Source organism: Musa acuminata, chromosome BXJ1-7, assembly GCF_036884655.1.
Source record: "Musa acuminata AAA Group cultivar baxijiao chromosome BXJ1-7, Cavendish_Baxijiao_AAA, whole genome shotgun sequence".
Taxonomy (NCBI): Eukaryota; Viridiplantae; Streptophyta; class Magnoliopsida; order Zingiberales; family Musaceae; genus Musa; species Musa acuminata.
The window spans coordinates 9,045,001-9,061,136 of record NC_088333.1 but is presented as its reverse complement, the minus strand read 5'-3'; the positions used below and the strand labels follow the sequence as shown (position 1 = coordinate 9,061,136).

Here is a 16,136-nt window from a genome sequence, read left to right as displayed (position 1 = left end):
GAGACAAATCGGACAAAACTACAGCACACTGCCTTCGCATCTCTGCTTTCCCCCATATCAGAACCCATCTCCCAAGCAAAATCCAAAGCCAGCACTCACTTCTGAGAGCGTCTCTGAGAGAGCCTCTTCCCTCTCCATCCCCTCCCTTGTGTTCATCTCGGAATGGCCGGAAGGAGAACGCACTCGCCACCGCAGCTGAATCTGGCAGTGCCGTTCCTCGCACTGCTCCTCTCCGTCACCACGCCGGTCCACGGCCTTAACATCGGCGTCCGATCCGTCGACCCCGGCATCGCCACGGTCTGAAATCTGAATCACTTGTTGTTCTCTTGTTTCTTTGGATTGCTTGGACTCCACTCGGTTCTTCTTCTTCTTGTTGTCTCTGCAGAGCAAGCAGCAGTGCAGCAGAAAGTGCGAGTCCGATCATTGCACTGGTAAGAGCCAGAGACCCTGCGCTTTGCTTGACATCGAACTCGTGCTTCGCTTTCTCGTCGACTAACACATGTGTCCATCGATCGAAGTGCCACCCTTCCTGAGGTACGGCAAATACTGCGGCATCTTATACAGCGGGTGCCCGGGGGAGAAGCCATGCGATGCTCTTGACGCCTGCTGCATGGTCCATGACGCCTGTGTGCAGGCCAAACGTTCTCTCTCTCTTCCTCCCATGTCCTTATCTTGTACTCGCATCTAACTTCCTTCCGACGATGCTAACCGGTGTCGGTTTCGATGGGATGCAGATGACTACCTGAGCCAGGAGTGCAACGAGAACTTCCTCAACTGCATCGAAGCGGTGAGGGCATCCGGGAAGGGGACCTTCAGGGGGAACAAATGCATGGTGGAGGAGGTGATGGATGTGATCACATTGGTGATAGAGGCTGCCTTGTTAGCTGGAAGAGTCCTTCACAAGCCATAGAAAGGGCGGGTCCAAATTATTATTTTAGGTCTCTTCTTTTGGGGATCACACGTGACCCTACAGAGTTGGAAATGTTTTGGCATCATAATTGTACTTCTACTCTTCAAGGCACGTGACCATAAGAATTTTTTTTTTTGGCTATCGTTTATAGTCTCAGAGCAGTTCCTATGATACATATTATTATCCTTTAATTTTTTTAATATATTTTAATCTTTAGATTTAAAAAAAAAATATTAATTTTTTATAATTATAAAAAATATTTAATATTATTTTATCATAATGGTATGGACTTTAACGATGTGAAATATAGTCAAGAACAATATGATGATTAGTCTTATTGGTGTCTCAAATGGTTCGAACTATATATTGGTAAAATCGATAATATTAAAATAAATAAAGTTAAATATTTTATTTTTATAATTATAAAAATTTTAATATAATTTTTTTAAAGTCGAGATCAAATTGAAAAAACTTATCATAATGATATGAATTTTAAGGACAAGAGATATAGTCAAAAACAATATGATGGTTAATCTTATCGATGTCTTATCACTAAATCTTGGTAAAATCGATAATATTAAAATAAATAAAGTTAAATATTTTTATTTTTATAATTATAAAATTTTTAATATAATCTTTTTAGGTCGAGATCGAATTGAAAAAACTTATCATAATGATATGAATTTTAAGGACGATAGATATAGTAAAAAACAATATGATGATGGTTAATCTTATCAATGTCTCAAATGACACGAAATTTTTTATTTGATCTATATATTGATAAAATTAATAATGTTAAAATAAATAAAGTTAAATATTTTTTTTCATAATTATAAAAATTTTAATATATTTTTTAAAAAAAAATTAACTGTAAGGATAATATAATTAGCCTTCTTCCATTGTGTATGCATAAACGTGCATGAGTCGAAGTATAGTTATCAAAATTAGATAGAATTGAGTGAAAAAACTTGAGAATCGAAATCAAAATTATTAGATTGGATGTATTAAAAAATTAAAATGATCCGATTAACCCAATTATATTTTAGATAATCCGCATGAACTGATCGAAGTACATAAAATTGATTAGGTTCTACAACACAACGAAAGATTAGTTAAACACTTTAAATTTTTTTTATTAGTTGTATAAGAGAGCATTTACGTTAATCATGAAATTAAGGTTGATGTGAGAAAAACAATTAAAATCGATCCGACTTTATATAATTATCACTAATGTTTAATGTTTATATTTTTAATATTCGTAATTTTTATTATTTCCTATATAACTTTTTTTAATTAGTTTTAATATTTCAAAATTTTACCATATATAATTTTAAATTATTTAATATTTTTTTAATCAAACATGCGGTCTGACCAATTGACTTACTGGTTCGATCGAGTCGCTTCCCATTATAGTAATATTGATCATAGCCTTTCGTCACCGCTCTCTGGGCTGAGTCCAGTCGTTGGTTCAAACCCTTTATTTGGGCCGGGCTGGACTCACATTAAACCCAAACTAAATTAAACCTGTGATATATATATATATATATATATATATATATATATATATATATATATATATATATATATATATATATATATATCATAATGTTTGATTTGATATTCTAGCAATCATATGGAAATGAACTCTGGATGTGATCGATCGATCAGAATTGTACAAAGAAAAATAAATTATTATATCAGAGAATACCGTCGTCCAATCAAAGGCAAATGGTCTCTGCCTCACATGGCAATCCTTTGCCACGTAACGTTTGCCTAACGTAAGAAGACGACATGCGTTGGTATATGGGCCGTCATCTTTGCACAGAACAACTCCGGCTTTCATCCACAAGCCAACAGGATCACCGCTACCAGAAGATGTCGATCATTGGAGCCACGCATATCCAAGACCGTGAGTTAAGCATCACTGCGCAACCCCATCGTGAGGGGCATCGCTGTCTCCATTTAGACTGGTTTTCTGCAGCTGCTGCACCAACAAGAACACAGGCAATCAATCCTTCAGTGTTGATGACGAGATCAGACTCGATCCGGTGGCTGTTTAGGCTCACCTTGGGATGATGGCCTTGCGACCCAGTTGGGACGATGCACAACTGCAAGATCCTAAGTCATCACGCCACCCTTTTGGCACAAGCATACAAGAGAGCTAAAGTTGGGAGAGCCACAGAGAATGGATCAGATTCCCCTTGTCCAATGGCGCTGAGCTTTCCAAATGCGTGTCATGAAACATTCACCACTGGGGAAGAAGGAACAAAAGCATTACTCGCTCACCAGCAAGCTCCGTTAGTGGGTAGTGATTAGTCGTTGCAGAGTTGGCTTTACAGAATGCATTTGGTTCTTCGCCTTTCTTCTCCTGTCAACATGCCTTTGCTCTGTTGCTCACTGCACAGCGATGCATGTTATATCCATGCCACAATTTGCAGGTGATCGATCACCCTGCTGGCTATTACCGGCAGGCCAACCTCCAGTTTCCCTGTGGTTGCCAAGCAAAGCAATAGCTTCTGTGTCACGCAGCCTTCCTATTTGCTTGTCCCGCTCGTGTGCTCGCATGGGTGTGCAATACTGCATGGCTATGGCCATCGTGTAGCTTGTCTTCTAAAATCTTTGTTTCCTCAGGACATACGGATGAGTCGAATGGCACACGGACTGTTAATTGTCTTAGCACACACAGATGCTTCCGGACGAGCTACTGTCCCTTTTTTCCTCTTTTGATCATTAGACTAAGCAAAGGTATCATCCGGCAGCTGATATCGGTGTTCACAATGCAAGTGTGGGTAGTGGATTCCACCATGTCGTACCATGGAACCTCTGTTATGTCATGATCTCCATTGTGACTCCAATGGCCAATTCTTTTTGCTGCCCATGCTGCCTACTTTTTCTCTTCTTGGAGGTTCTTAGATGCTTCAGTACATTGTGTTCATATTCTCTTCGTGTAATTCGTTAAAATAATATACGTATACCTCTTCCAAAAACTCACATCATTCGAGGAGCCATTGTTCTCGTTGTGCAGCCCAAGTAGAAAAGGAATTTAGGCAGAAAACAATTTCCGGCCATGGGTGCATGCGGATAAGATCAAGTTGGCGATCGGTGGCATGGCATGACGAAGAATACTAGTTTCCTACTCGTGGCTGTCGATTGTTGCAGTAAGATGAAGAAGATGATGATGAAGAATGGAGTACTACAGGCTTCGACAGGTCATGTGTCGGAACCTCGGAATAGGAGTGGGCGAATGGAGACATTGAAGACGATGTAGCAGTTGACCTCGAAGAGGCGGGGATGAGACCAGGAGAGACGTTCGGGGTTGAGTCCTCTGGGCTGGGGATTAGATCGGATTAATCTACCTTAGATCTGTTCTCATGTCCAGCAAAACTGTGACCGAAGCTTACTGTCGATCATAATCACTTCAAATCACTCGGGAAAAAAGACATCAACGACATTAACAACAAATGAGTAATCACAATCATCATATCAAGTCGTCCATTAAATCATGGTGTCAACATATAACCACGGAGTGGAAAAACAAAGAGAGACTTCGGTAGTTAAAGAGTGGCAGCAGACTGTCTGAATGAAACCAAACAGTGAAATGCCCTCGACACACTCCAACTTATTAATCGGATGATCATTACTATGTCAATGGTAATCATATCAATTTCAATAAGTGGGTGGATGGATGGATAGATAGATAGATAGATAGATAGACGCATAGATCGGTAGATTAGTAGATAGATAGATAAGAGGGTAGAATGGATTCTGTGGCTCAGGAGGAAGTGGCAATGCAACAGGGCTCCCAGATGAACAATGGCTTGCGCAGCTGACTGCACCGCTTCATGCTGTGGAGCAGCTCCTCGCGGTTGCGCCGCTTCGAGGTGAAGAGCAGCTTGTTGTCGAGTGGCAGGTGGTGTTCGTCGTCGCCGAGCGAAGGCCACGCTCCCATGTCGTTGTAAGCTTCAGTGGAGGCGCTGAGGGTAGAGGCTACCACTACTGCAGCTGCTGCGGTGGCGGGTGTCGGTGGTGGTCGTCGTGCCACTGTCGCTGGTGTGATAGCTTGCCACCGGCTGATGCTGTTGAGATTGCTCTGCTCGCACTTGGCGTTGCTGCTCCGCGGCGTGCCGCCGACGAACTTGTTGATGACGAGAGAAGACCGGAGGATCTTCATGGCGCTGCCGTTCTGTTGCTGGGGTTGTGTGCTCACTTTCACCTCGATGACGGTTCCCCTGTCGACTACTTCCACTTCCTCTTCTTCCTCCTCTTCGTCGTCGTCTGCCTCGTAGCAGTTCTTCAGTTTCACTTCCTCTGCTTTGTTCTCTTCGATTTCATCGATAACTTGGTGGTGCTCGTGTGGCTGTTCGATTTCGACGGTTTCGGACGAGTCATCGTCGAAGGTGGCGTCGACGAAGGAGAGGAGGAGGCGACCGCCCTCGCGCTGAGCGTGGAGGTAGTTCCGGGAAGGTACGAGTACAGCCTGGACGACGAGGCGGCCATCGCGGCGATGGGGCCTCATGTGGAGGCAGGGCCCGTCGCGGCGGGATAGAGATGGCAGCGGCGGAGGGAACGAACGCGACGGCGACCTCCTGCTGATGGAGCAATTGTAGTTCACCGATATGAGCTCATCCGCTTTGCGTTGCGGCACTTGGCGCTCCTCTGTTTCAGTTCTAGACCACAGTCCTCCTCGTTCTTCAACTACTGCCACTTTCTCATGCACGTCGTGGTCTTCTTCTTCCGTCTTTGTCTCGTTCTTGGGCGAGTAATCGAAGTCAAGGCCGTCGGGAACCGAGGAGAAGTCGTCGGAGCCACTCTCCGAGCCGAGGCTCTCCGTGCACATCTGGAGGCTCATCTGGCTCAGCGAGCTCGAGGACCGCCTCATCAGAGGATGAACATAAGGAGCCGGCGGATCGGCGGCCACCGGACTAGCGCCCTTCTGCGCTTGGATGGCACTCCAGATGTCGAATTGCCCCGGCCGGTTGTGGTCGTCTTCCACGGCCATCACAGGGTCATCTTTCGTCTCTTCTGGCGCAGGCCAGCCGTACTTCTCCAGGTGGAAGGGTGATTGCAGCACAGCCACCGACATCTTCGGGCACAAAGTTTGGAACTCGATCGACAGGATATAGAATATGAATCACTGCAAGGAAAAGAAAGCATGGCAAAGCAATAAGAACTCGGAGGATGAGAGAGTGCAGCCCCACGGATCATATAATAGCTGCAGGAGAGGCGGATAGCGGGAAGCAGCAAGTGAAGACAAGTCTGTAAAACTGTAGTTTACCTCTACCAAGGCTGTATAATACTGAGATGCAGTCGAGTTGCTGAAAGAGAGCAGGAAATGGAAGGTAGTGACAAAGAGAGAGGGAGGGAAAGAGAGAGAGAGAGAGAGAGAGGTATGATGTGATCCCTCTCCTCCTTTTGTCCACCACCCTCCTCTCAGAGAGAGAGAGAGAGAGAGAGAGAGAGAGAGGTCGGCTTGGCTTGAGATGTCTCAGAGGAGGCCAAGCTGATGAGAAACGAGGGAGGGGAGGGGAGGGGGTATTTGTAGGGGCGAAAGGTCAGGCCTTCTCCCTCTCTCTCTCTCTCTCTTTGGAACCTTTTGAGCCATGCAGGGGCCCTCCACCACCACCGCCACCACCACCACTACTCCCTCCTTTTCCAGCTCTTATATATTGTCGATTTTTCCACCTCCTTTCTCGCTCACTCCGTCTGTCTGATCTATTTCTCACCCCCCATGAAACGAAAAGTAAAAGAAGAATTATGCTGCAATTCTGCTGCTGCATGAAAGGAGTGAGATATTTGAGAGCATGTGGTATGTGTTGGAGTGCCAATCAACCATACCTCGCTCATCATTTTCCTTACAGGTAATGCTTTTCCTGTTTAGAGAACACTGATTATAATATTTCTTGGCGGAATAATCCCACAGCAACATGCCTCACCATTTAGGATAGGATATATAGCATCAGCAAACAATATTCCAGTGTACTGCCTGCAAGCATTTCAGGCTAGTGTTTTCCAACCCATTCATCTAGTTAGAACAAGGCTGGAAAGCCTATCTATCGATCTATCTATCTATCTATCTATCTATCTATCTATCTATCTATCTATCTATTAGAATCATATGGTTGATTATAGGCATCTGGTTTGAGCACTTAGCAACAAATATACTGAGATCCATCCCTTCATTTCTTCAGTTTGTGCCAATAAACGCATCCATTCAATGTTTCCGGTACAGCCATCAAGCTTAGCGTTCCACCCTATCTCACCTTAGCTTGCCCAGATGCATGTTCTCAAGAACATGTTGACCTTCTTCCTCTTCTCATAAACAGGTTGTATTGGTGCTCTCTCATTTCATCTTTCCCTATTCCTTAGCTGCATCCAAATCCCAAGCAGATCATTCACACACGCACCAAATGGATGCCATTCTTTGCACCAAAAGCGACGCTTTTGGACACGAAGCGATGCGTGCATGGAGTTAGTTCCAGCAGAGCGGCGTAAAAGAGGCTCAACGATCCACGTGGAGCACAACGAGAGGAACCCGTTGCGGTCGTACCTTTATTGGCCAGTCAGCGGAATCTCAGCCAGCGTGGACCAATGGCGACCCTCGGATCGGCGGTGGAGGCATCCCATCCTCCGGTGCTTCCTCGGCCTCCTTTCTCTTTTGGCGTGCCACTAACTCCAGCGGATTCGTGTGGAGTGGATAGGGAAGGATCATTCGGTGATGAGAAGCCACGAAGATGATTGAGCACGAGACATTCCATTGATGTGGCTAAGGCTTGTGGTCATGTGGCCAGAATGCAGTGAGCACCGCGTGTTCTGACGAAGAAAGATGAGGCTGAGATCGATGCGGTCCGGCAGGAGCAGGACAAGCGGAAGATGAGACTGAGATCGATGCGGTCCGGCAGGAGCAGGGCAAGCGGGTCCGGATGCCCGGGCTCGGACCCAATAACATGCAAATGGTACGACCCGAATCCCTGCGGTCCGGGGACAATCTCCGTGAGATCTCATGGGTCACGTCGGCTCGCTCGCACTGCCACTGCTGGTAGAACCCAAGGAGAGGACTGCGTCAATCAATCGGGTACATCACAGAACAGGGGAAAGGGAAGAAGGCCACATACCAAACGTGGAGATGCTGCGAATGAAGGCCACTGGTCCAGAGGAGAGGTGGGAAAAGATGGTGATGATTCGGGTTGTGTACCTGCGGCACTTGTGGTGGTAGTGCAGCAGCAGTGTCCTGGGACTAATCGATGGCAACTGCAACATCTGATGCTGCCCCTTCCTCCTCCACCACCTCAATAATTCTCCCGTCTCCGTACATGGACGGGAACGTAAGACCATACGGTCTGGCCGCAGCGTGACCCTCGCATCGACACGTCGTCTACGGCAGAGACACGACGTGACGTGCAATTTTGGATAGGGCCGATTTGCCCATCCAATCCCAGAACAGCTTCTTCTTCTTCTTCTTCTTCTTCTTCCTCCCCGTGGCTACAGTGTTAAGAGCTACAGCTACAGATTTCTGTGTGGGGGATGTTTTCTGTGAATACCATTGACAGGACTAGCACACCCGGCGGTGGTTCGATCATCCATTTCTTTTTGCTCATGCGAAAGGCAAACTGTTTCTCTCTAGAAAAGAAGCGAGCATCAATTCCAGATCTACCGGAGAATTGCGAACATCAACCTTTTCCAGAGACAGTTCGAGTTCACACAGCAAAGCTGGAAAGCTTTTCTTCTCGCTTTTATTCCCTCTGTTTCTTGCCTCGTTACGTAGCCAGTTGTTATCCACAGGTTCATCGCCATTAGCTCCGGGGATTGGACAAGAAGAAGACGATGATACTGAAGATGCTACTAACGATGCTTTAGCCCAAAGCACGAATCTCAGAGTAGCAAAACAGTCGCGTCCATATATGCAATCCCCGTACCGATCAATGTTTGTACGAGAAGCTGGTGATATCATGCTACATTACTCGTTAATTGAACAGACCATCGATGGGATCCATGACGGCGTGCAAAGTTTTGCTCAAAGGCTTCTTCTCTGATCACTGAGATACTCGGCAGACAACATTATTGCGAATCTATGAGTTCAGCTTGGCCACACGGAAAAGCACCAACACAAGGCACTTTGCCTAAAGAAAGCCGCTTAAGACGCAATCATACATGCAATTATATTAGGTCCAGCCAGGAGGTGGTTGACCACTCCATTTCGGAGCTTCGATGAGGTCATCTCCACCGCCCAACCCACTCACTGGGAACATTAACCACCACACCGGTGTTTAGCTTCACGGGCACTGAAAACAAGCACTGCCACCTAAACCTTCATCACCAAGCCACCTTCCTGCGGCCCCTGCATTCTCTGAGCCGTCGCACCTTCATCTCCGGCATGAAATCCAGCAAAGTATCCACCTCAAAACACGGGCAAGGACTTGAGATCCGGGGAGAGATCTCCTGTCCTGCCTCCTTTTCCCCAGGGACCATCTCCACCCTGGTGTGAGTGAGGTCTTTTGAGCTCATGGGAGAAGAAGAAAGGCCAAAGAACACTAAAGCTGTTCTCGGGTGTCATAATGGCGGGAGTGCCCCACCACCTGGGACGAATGCTACTTTGGCTGACGTCGTCGAAGAAGGCAGTGTTGGTTGGATCTTGTCGGGCACTTGGACTGGAGATGACGGTGGTGCGGTTCATGCATGAAGACAGGAGATCTTGACAGCAGCGTTCTCGAGAGCCTTTTACAAGCTCACCCCTTCTGCTGTGAATCACTCGTCGCAGTGTAAGAACTTCGATGGAGGGTCGGTCCAAAAGTTCTCTTTTCGCATCGCTTATTTAAATCCATTGGAGATCGTCTGTGAGGAAGTGGTCCGTCAATGATTTGAAGCTTGATAAGCCTGCATTATTATCATTTATTATTATTATTATTATTATTAACAGGAGCATCCATCCTTGAATACAATTTTGTCGGTTTATGTTCCTGAAATGGATCTCAGAAATTATCCATCACAATCAAAAAGTTTATAATCATTTAGTAAATTCGATCACAATTCCCCAAGAGAGTATACAACCTGCTCACGATACCATCGTGCCTATCGATGTCAGTCGTTCTCATTCATCCAGATAAATATCTGGTTGCATAAGATTTGCATGCCAAGCCAATCTCTAAAAGAGAATTAGAAAGCTGAATCTTTGTTTTATCGAACAAGTATTACATTTTGATTCTACAATCTAGCTACCTTTTACCTTTCAAGAAACAAATCTATGACATACAAAGTCATGGCCGGATGTTCCAAGGCCATGGTGGAACAAAAAAGTGGCTTTACCCTGTGTCCCTCCCTTTTCCCTTGTGTATTCCATCGATAATAACAGTTTCTCACAAAAGCAGAAAGTTCAAATGCATCAAAAGCCTCATTCATATGTCCGCTTTCTCTTTAGAATTGTTGGAAATATGGAGATAAATCCAATAAGGAACAGCACGACCAGCGTCTTCATGTCATACAGATCCCTAACTGATTTCAAGTCCCCAAGAGCGAGCCCGGCCTGCAGGTATATAGCAGTCGAGTGAAGTTGGGTACACATTATCTTCTAAAGAATATAAAGACTGCCAAGTACAGTTATAGATTGATTAGATTTCGGAAGGAAACCCAACCCAGAAAAATCAATAAAGTACAAAATGTATTCAATAGTTCACCAGAGATGGATCAACATAAATTGCCAATATGCAGGATTATCATATGCAAGAAGCTTATCTGGACGAATGTAAACTTGCAAGAATGTTGGTGAATACTGCAAATATTTCTCTTCTTCATTTTGTACATCATAGATGCAGCATTTTTATCATTGTAAATAGAGGTAAGAACCTCAACATTTTTTTAAGAGAAGATAAATATAATGGTAAATAAAAAGAAATCATAATCACTTTAAGCTTTCATGTTGCTATATCACAATGAGCAGACAAAGGCGCAATTATGAAAGCAAAGATAAGATGGCCCCAGTCTACACATCTACCAAGTAGAATTACAACTCATCCTGGCAGCCGAAGGACAAGAGCCCAAGCTCAGCCTAAATCAACTCAGAACAGAGTCCAAATGACTGCCTTGGCAAAATTTTGTGTCAAAGCCGATCGAGTTGTGGAAAAGAGAAGAGGAAAAATTGTGATAACAATTATTTCACTGTTATGCTACCAAAATATTGAGGCAAAATTATGTTACATATGTCTCAGAAACAAGTCTGTGCACATATGTTTCATGGGTGCAAATATGGAGTTCAAATACTTGTGTGGACAAGACTGCTACAATAACTTGAGAAATAAGGACTTCTGATAATACCTTGTTCAACATTTTGTGGTAAAAGAGTTGGTGCAGGAGACATGACCAGATGCACCTTCACATTTTGTACAAATTCAGAAAAGATGTGGGACTCAGAGATGGATAAGGTGTATTTCCACCAGCAAGGATCACCACGTTAAGTGTTAATCCTAGAATAACATTATAAAATAACCATTTCTCTCCCACGTTGTACTTGTTTAGCATTCCTCGGGGGCACAGTGCATGGTGATTCATCTCTAACGTGCTTCTCCAAATTCCACTTACAATGGAAGGCTAAAATTCATCCGAGTATAAATTATGCTAAAAAAGGTGAAGATGTTCAGAAAAAACTTCCAAGAACAAAATATAGGTACAATATTCAAAAAAAGAAAAAGAATTGTAATGATCAACAGGAGAAACTCAATATAGCAGCCCAAAGAATAAAAGAAATGGATTTTGCATCCGGCACCAGTGGATTCATGAGACATCACCAAGGATATGCATTCTATCTTATGTCAAGTAGTAGCAAGAAAGGATAAAAAAGGACGAAATACATAAAGAAATAACAACTGAAAATAAGCTAGATTCTAGTATATAAAAAGAAACTTACTCTAACAGTTATATAAGATGCTGGAACAAGACCAACCAAGGTTGCAAGAAAGAAAATGCGAAAAGGTATGTCAACAATTGGAGATGCCAGATTTATAAATGTGTTGGGCAAAGATGGGGTTATCCTCAAAAAGAGCATGTAATTTAGCAGCTTTTCTTTCCGCTTTGCTATCTGCATCCAGAGAAGAACAGATTCATCAAATAATTAATATATGTTATATTAACATAAGTTGCCGATACCTCTGCTTGAAAAAACCTCAGCTTTTCAGGCCACATCCAGCTAACCAAAGGCCTGCCAATCAACTTCGAAAGAAAATAGCAGGATGAAGCACCGGAAGTTGCAGAGACAACAACCAGAATAACACCTTTCACAACCCCAAAAAGAGCTCCAGCCAGTAATGACAGGAATATGGTACCAGGTATCATGAATGTCTGCATAAAGATGTAGATCGAACAATATCCTAATATAAATTTGGCATGGTAATCTCTGGCATATACGGCCAGGTTATCTCTGCAAAACAGAATAACAGCGAGCACAAATGCAAAATTAATCAAGAACAAGATGTCAAGGACCTGAATTTTTTGTTTTTTTCAATAGATAATATCACAAGCATAACTTCTATATGACATTATAGATAGGTTATAATTGGATATCAACCAAACCCAAGTGCAAGGAGATTCTACAAATAAAAAGAAAAGAAAGAAACTTCAAACTGGAAAGCTCTTTGATATTTTTATCAGTAAGCCAAGGTTATGGCATAAGAAGATACTATAAAGACCAGAGAAGTTGCCAAGTAATAGTTTGTCATACATTAGGAGCCATAAATAGAATCTGATCATGCTAACACAAACATGCTTTGCTGACATATACCACCTCATATTTATCTCAGACTCTCAGAACGGATGATATTTCCCTTCCTAAATGTTTCATCTAAGCTTTGGTACTATATCTAATTCTTATGTGCATATGATAATATTTTGTGGCATTACCACATTGTTTTATGGTCATGTTTTATTAGTGAATATAAAGAAACACATCCAAAGAAAATTATAAGTGAAATCGAAAGAGAAGCATTTCTTCATAACTCGAATAGAATGTTGGCACTAATAGATACCAACAAAGTAGTTCAGGAAGAGACGTGAAATGACAGGATCATTTGAAACAGAGCGGCAGTTTGTTGTGCAATGCACCATAAGTTTACCAAACAGAATTAGTCATATAACAGAACTACCCTCGGAGAAAGAGGAAGTAAATTCAAGGACATAATGAGGTGCTTCCGAGAAGAAAAAACACCGGGCATAACAGAAGAAAACATCTAGTCCTTCCAGTCTGTAAAAGATGAATGTGCAAACATAAATCGACCCAATAAAGCAAACCTATCATGATTCTTCATTTAACGAATATGTTTCTTAAAAAATTGAATGTTTTAAAATTTGATAACTAATTTTAAAATGACTCCAGCAAACCAACAAAAGAGCTTTTTTATAATAAGATAAATGGCCCAACCATGTTACTGAACCAAACCTTTATGGTGCAAACTTTAGATCAACACAATTTAAATGCCCTTTCAGAAAAGAGAAGAGTTAAGTGTCATATCAAAACAAGCTCTATGCATTTGTTTGAAATAGAGAGAGTAATTACTTGCTAAATCTCTAATTTAAAAATCTGCAATAACACTTGCATAATGCGAAATACCTATATTAGGCTCAGGATTGATTTAGTTTCAGTTTAAAATCAAAGGTCATGGAAAGACATAGTCAGATATTTCATCCTCACATGCTTGTAAAGGGCCCACCATCACCCACATTAGAATATGCAAATTAGGAGCACTCTCCAATAAACATTTGTTAACATAATTTTGAACAAATGAATCGGATATAAATGCATACCTAAGACTTTGTAGTGGAAGGATAGGACATCATCTAGATGAAAGTAATTATTCATAAATTATGAAGGACGCTCGTGTTACAAGCAGGTGGTTGTTGATAAGAAGCCAACATGAACCAAAAATTTCCACTTCTCAAGTCATCATCTCGTGCTAACAATTGCAATCTATATTTTAATAGTTTAACAATTGTCCAACCGGCAGATGTGCATCCAGCACTCTTGACTAGTGCGATATGATTCGACAGAGTGGATGATTGAGAAGGAATAAGGGCAAGGAAAAGGAGAAGAAAATTAGAGAAAGTAACTGCTTTGTCCTACGCTGTCAGCACATACAGTATTCTCCACTTGCAGCGCAAGTATTTCAAATATGAAGCACCAAGTACATATTATGGCGTTTACTATCTGCAAGGAAAAAAGCAGTATCCCAAACCAAGAATAACCAGATTGCAGTACAATTAACCATATTCTAAAATTCCCCAAAGTCGTAAACATTTGCAGCGGCCTATCAATCGGCATCACGTGGATCAAAAGCTTCACACTTGGAACAGATTGCTTCAAGTTTCATACTTATATCAATGAAATACCTTTCTGGATGCGTGCAATGAATCATGATATGCGTATATATAGAGAGAGAAATTTAGAATCTGCTGTCTAAGGGAAAAACACAAGGAGAACAAGCATTCAACTGTTTCGGCAAGAGGAGCTCACTTGAGGATGCGAAGATCGGAGAGGTTCCGCGGGAGCCTGAGGATCTTATCATAGTCGGCCTCGGGCATGGTGAGGAAGATGCAAAACAGGCCGACGGAGAAGATGAAGAACACGGTGGCCGCCGCGGCCGCCTCCCACCTCGTCAGGGGAATCCTGGAGGAGTCAGCCCTAAGCGGCTTCTTGGCCGTGGGCGAGTCCTCCGGGGCGGAGATGCCGCACTCCTCGTCGCGCAGGTCGGTCGCGATCCTGAGCGGCGCCATGGAGACGGGAGAGGGGACCAGCAGAAGCAATGCTGCGAGGAGGAGGGACCGATCGAAGTAGCTGCCGCTGCTTCATGAAAGGAGGCGAGATCGCATCATAGGAGGAGGAAGGGGGGGGAGATTCCACAAATCGATCTACGAAGAAGAATTAGGGTTCTCTCCCTATCTATCTATCTAACACTGTCGATGATGATGATTGGAACAGGTAAAAGGAAGATGGAAATAAGAAGAGCAGACGAAGAAACCAGGAAAAGGAGGGATGGACTCAAGTTTCTTCTTCCATGTGTTGCTTTCATTTCGATATACGAATTCACGCCAGCTAGCCAGCCAGCAGGTGAGAAGGGAAGACGCCGTCCGCCGGTCTTTTTCTGTAGCCTTTCTTTTTTCCTTTTAATTCCTAATACGTATATAAATTTCGAGTCTGGTTATTTAAGGGTTGGCCTTATTTAATTGTAACTAAATCATAAATAAATGATCTCCAAATATTTTATGGTTACTAAAAAGAAAAGTCATATTAAAAAAAATTAACTCTATATTTCAACAGATATTTCAAAAAATATTTGATAAATAATATAAATTATAAATATATTTGATATTTCAAAGAATCGAATCTGACTTTATGATGATTTAGTTGATATCTCAAAGAATTTATAATATCATTCAATAATTTTTTAAAAAATATAAATTAATTTAACTTATAAAAACTTTTACTGTAATAATATTGATAATATGATCTTAGGATAAAATCTCATCTTTATCGCTTATTCTTTGTCAAAAGTAATACAAAAGATTTTTTATTTATGATTAAAAATCTCAAAATCAAATCTTATTTATAATACTTTATTAATATTTTCTTAAAATCTATTTATCACATATTTATTATTATTATTATTCAATTATAATTGACTAGTGATATATATTGGATTATAAGAATGATAGGAACAAAAATGTTTTCATTTATAAAAATTATATTTCATTTTGATAGAAGAATAATTAAATACAGTATTTAAAATGTATATACATCTGCTAAGAATATGTATACTATGAATTATAAATATAAATATAAATATTCTTAATTTAACTGCCGAGAATATAAGTTTTTTATAGGACTCGATGACACCCAAAAAAAAATCCCAATTAGAGGATTATAATTTATTGTTCTTGTTGTTGTTTATACCTAATTTTGTATTTATCTTTTTGTTTAACCAAACAACAAAAATACCTAAAGTGAATATATATATATATATATATATATATTATTGAATCTCGTATTTAAGTATGATGTTATGTATAAGTTCATGATGAATATTGCAATGACTTGAATTCAGTTTGAATTCAAGGTTCTATCAATATGACATATTGATACGGGGAGTTTGTTTAAACTCCGGGAGTTAAGGTTAATTCCGTCGTCAAGTGGTTGTCATCATAAAAAAGGGGGAGATTGTTGAATCTCGTATTTTGATGATGAAACCACTTG

The 16,136-nt window shown here is 41.8% G+C and overlaps 3 protein-coding genes across 3 annotated transcripts; 1 reads left to right on the top strand and 2 right to left on the bottom strand.

Moving 5' to 3' along the window:
- The first annotated feature begins 28 nt into the window (after window positions 1-28).
- LOC135679913 (phospholipase A2-alpha-like) lies at window positions 29-1,051 on the top strand. The gene is made up of 4 exons (XM_065193893.1): window positions 29-297; window positions 386-431; window positions 519-641; window positions 735-1,051. Exons 1-4 carry the CDS (start codon window positions 163-165, stop codon window positions 908-910), a joined length of 480 nt encoding a protein of 159 aa, XP_065049965.1. The 5' UTR covers window positions 29-162; the 3' UTR covers window positions 911-1,051.
- A 3,325-nt stretch (window positions 1,052-4,376) lies between these two features.
- Window positions 4,377-6,426, bottom strand: LOC135678666 (protein FAF-like, chloroplastic). Its single transcript, XM_065191737.1, has 2 exons — window positions 6,186-6,426; window positions 4,377-6,044 (listed from the first exon to the last, which is right to left on the bottom strand). Exon 2 carries the CDS (start codon window positions 5,991-5,993, stop codon window positions 4,683-4,685), a length of 1,311 nt encoding a protein of 436 aa, XP_065047809.1. The 5' UTR covers window positions 5,994-6,044; window positions 6,186-6,426; the 3' UTR covers window positions 4,377-4,682.
- Window positions 6,427-10,050: 3,624 nt separating this feature from the next.
- On the bottom strand, window positions 10,051-15,099 carry LOC103991440 (uncharacterized membrane protein At4g09580). Its single transcript, XM_009410907.3, has 4 exons — window positions 14,400-15,099; window positions 12,044-12,314; window positions 11,805-11,975; window positions 10,051-10,427 (listed from the first exon to the last, which is right to left on the bottom strand). The coding sequence occupies exons 1-4, from the start codon at window positions 14,657-14,659 to the stop codon at window positions 10,296-10,298; spliced, it is 834 nt and encodes a 277-aa protein (XP_009409182.2). The 5' UTR covers window positions 14,660-15,099; the 3' UTR covers window positions 10,051-10,295.
- Between the last annotated feature and the right edge of the window lie 1,037 nt (window positions 15,100-16,136).

Excerpts from the sequence above, each read along its gene's own strand:
- LOC135678666 (XM_065191737.1), bottom strand. The coding sequence starts at position 5,993 with ATGTCGGTGGCTGTGCTGCAATCACCCTTCCACCTGGAGAAGTACGGC.
- LOC103991440 (XM_009410907.3), bottom strand. The coding sequence starts at position 14,659 with ATGGCGCCGCTCAGGATCGCGACCGACCTGCGCGACGAGGAGTGCGGC. Across the intron at positions 11,976-12,043 it reads TGAGGTTTTTTCAAGCAGAG|ATAGCAAAGCGGAAAGAAAA; the intron begins GTATCGGCAACT and ends CTCTGGATGCAG. Across the intron at positions 10,428-11,804 it reads CATCTTATATAACTGTTAGA|GCCGGGCTCGCTCTTGGGGA; the intron begins GTAAGTTTCTTT and ends ATATACCTGCAG.
- LOC135679913 (XM_065193893.1), top strand. The coding sequence starts at position 163 with ATGGCCGGAAGGAGAACGCACTCGCCACCGCAGCTGAATCTGGCAGTG. Across the intron at positions 432-518 it reads CGAGTCCGATCATTGCACTG|TGCCACCCTTCCTGAGGTAC; the intron begins GTAAGAGCCAGA and ends CATCGATCGAAG. Across the intron at positions 642-734 it reads CGCCTGTGTGCAGGCCAAAC|ATGACTACCTGAGCCAGGAG; the intron begins GTTCTCTCTCTC and ends GATGGGATGCAG.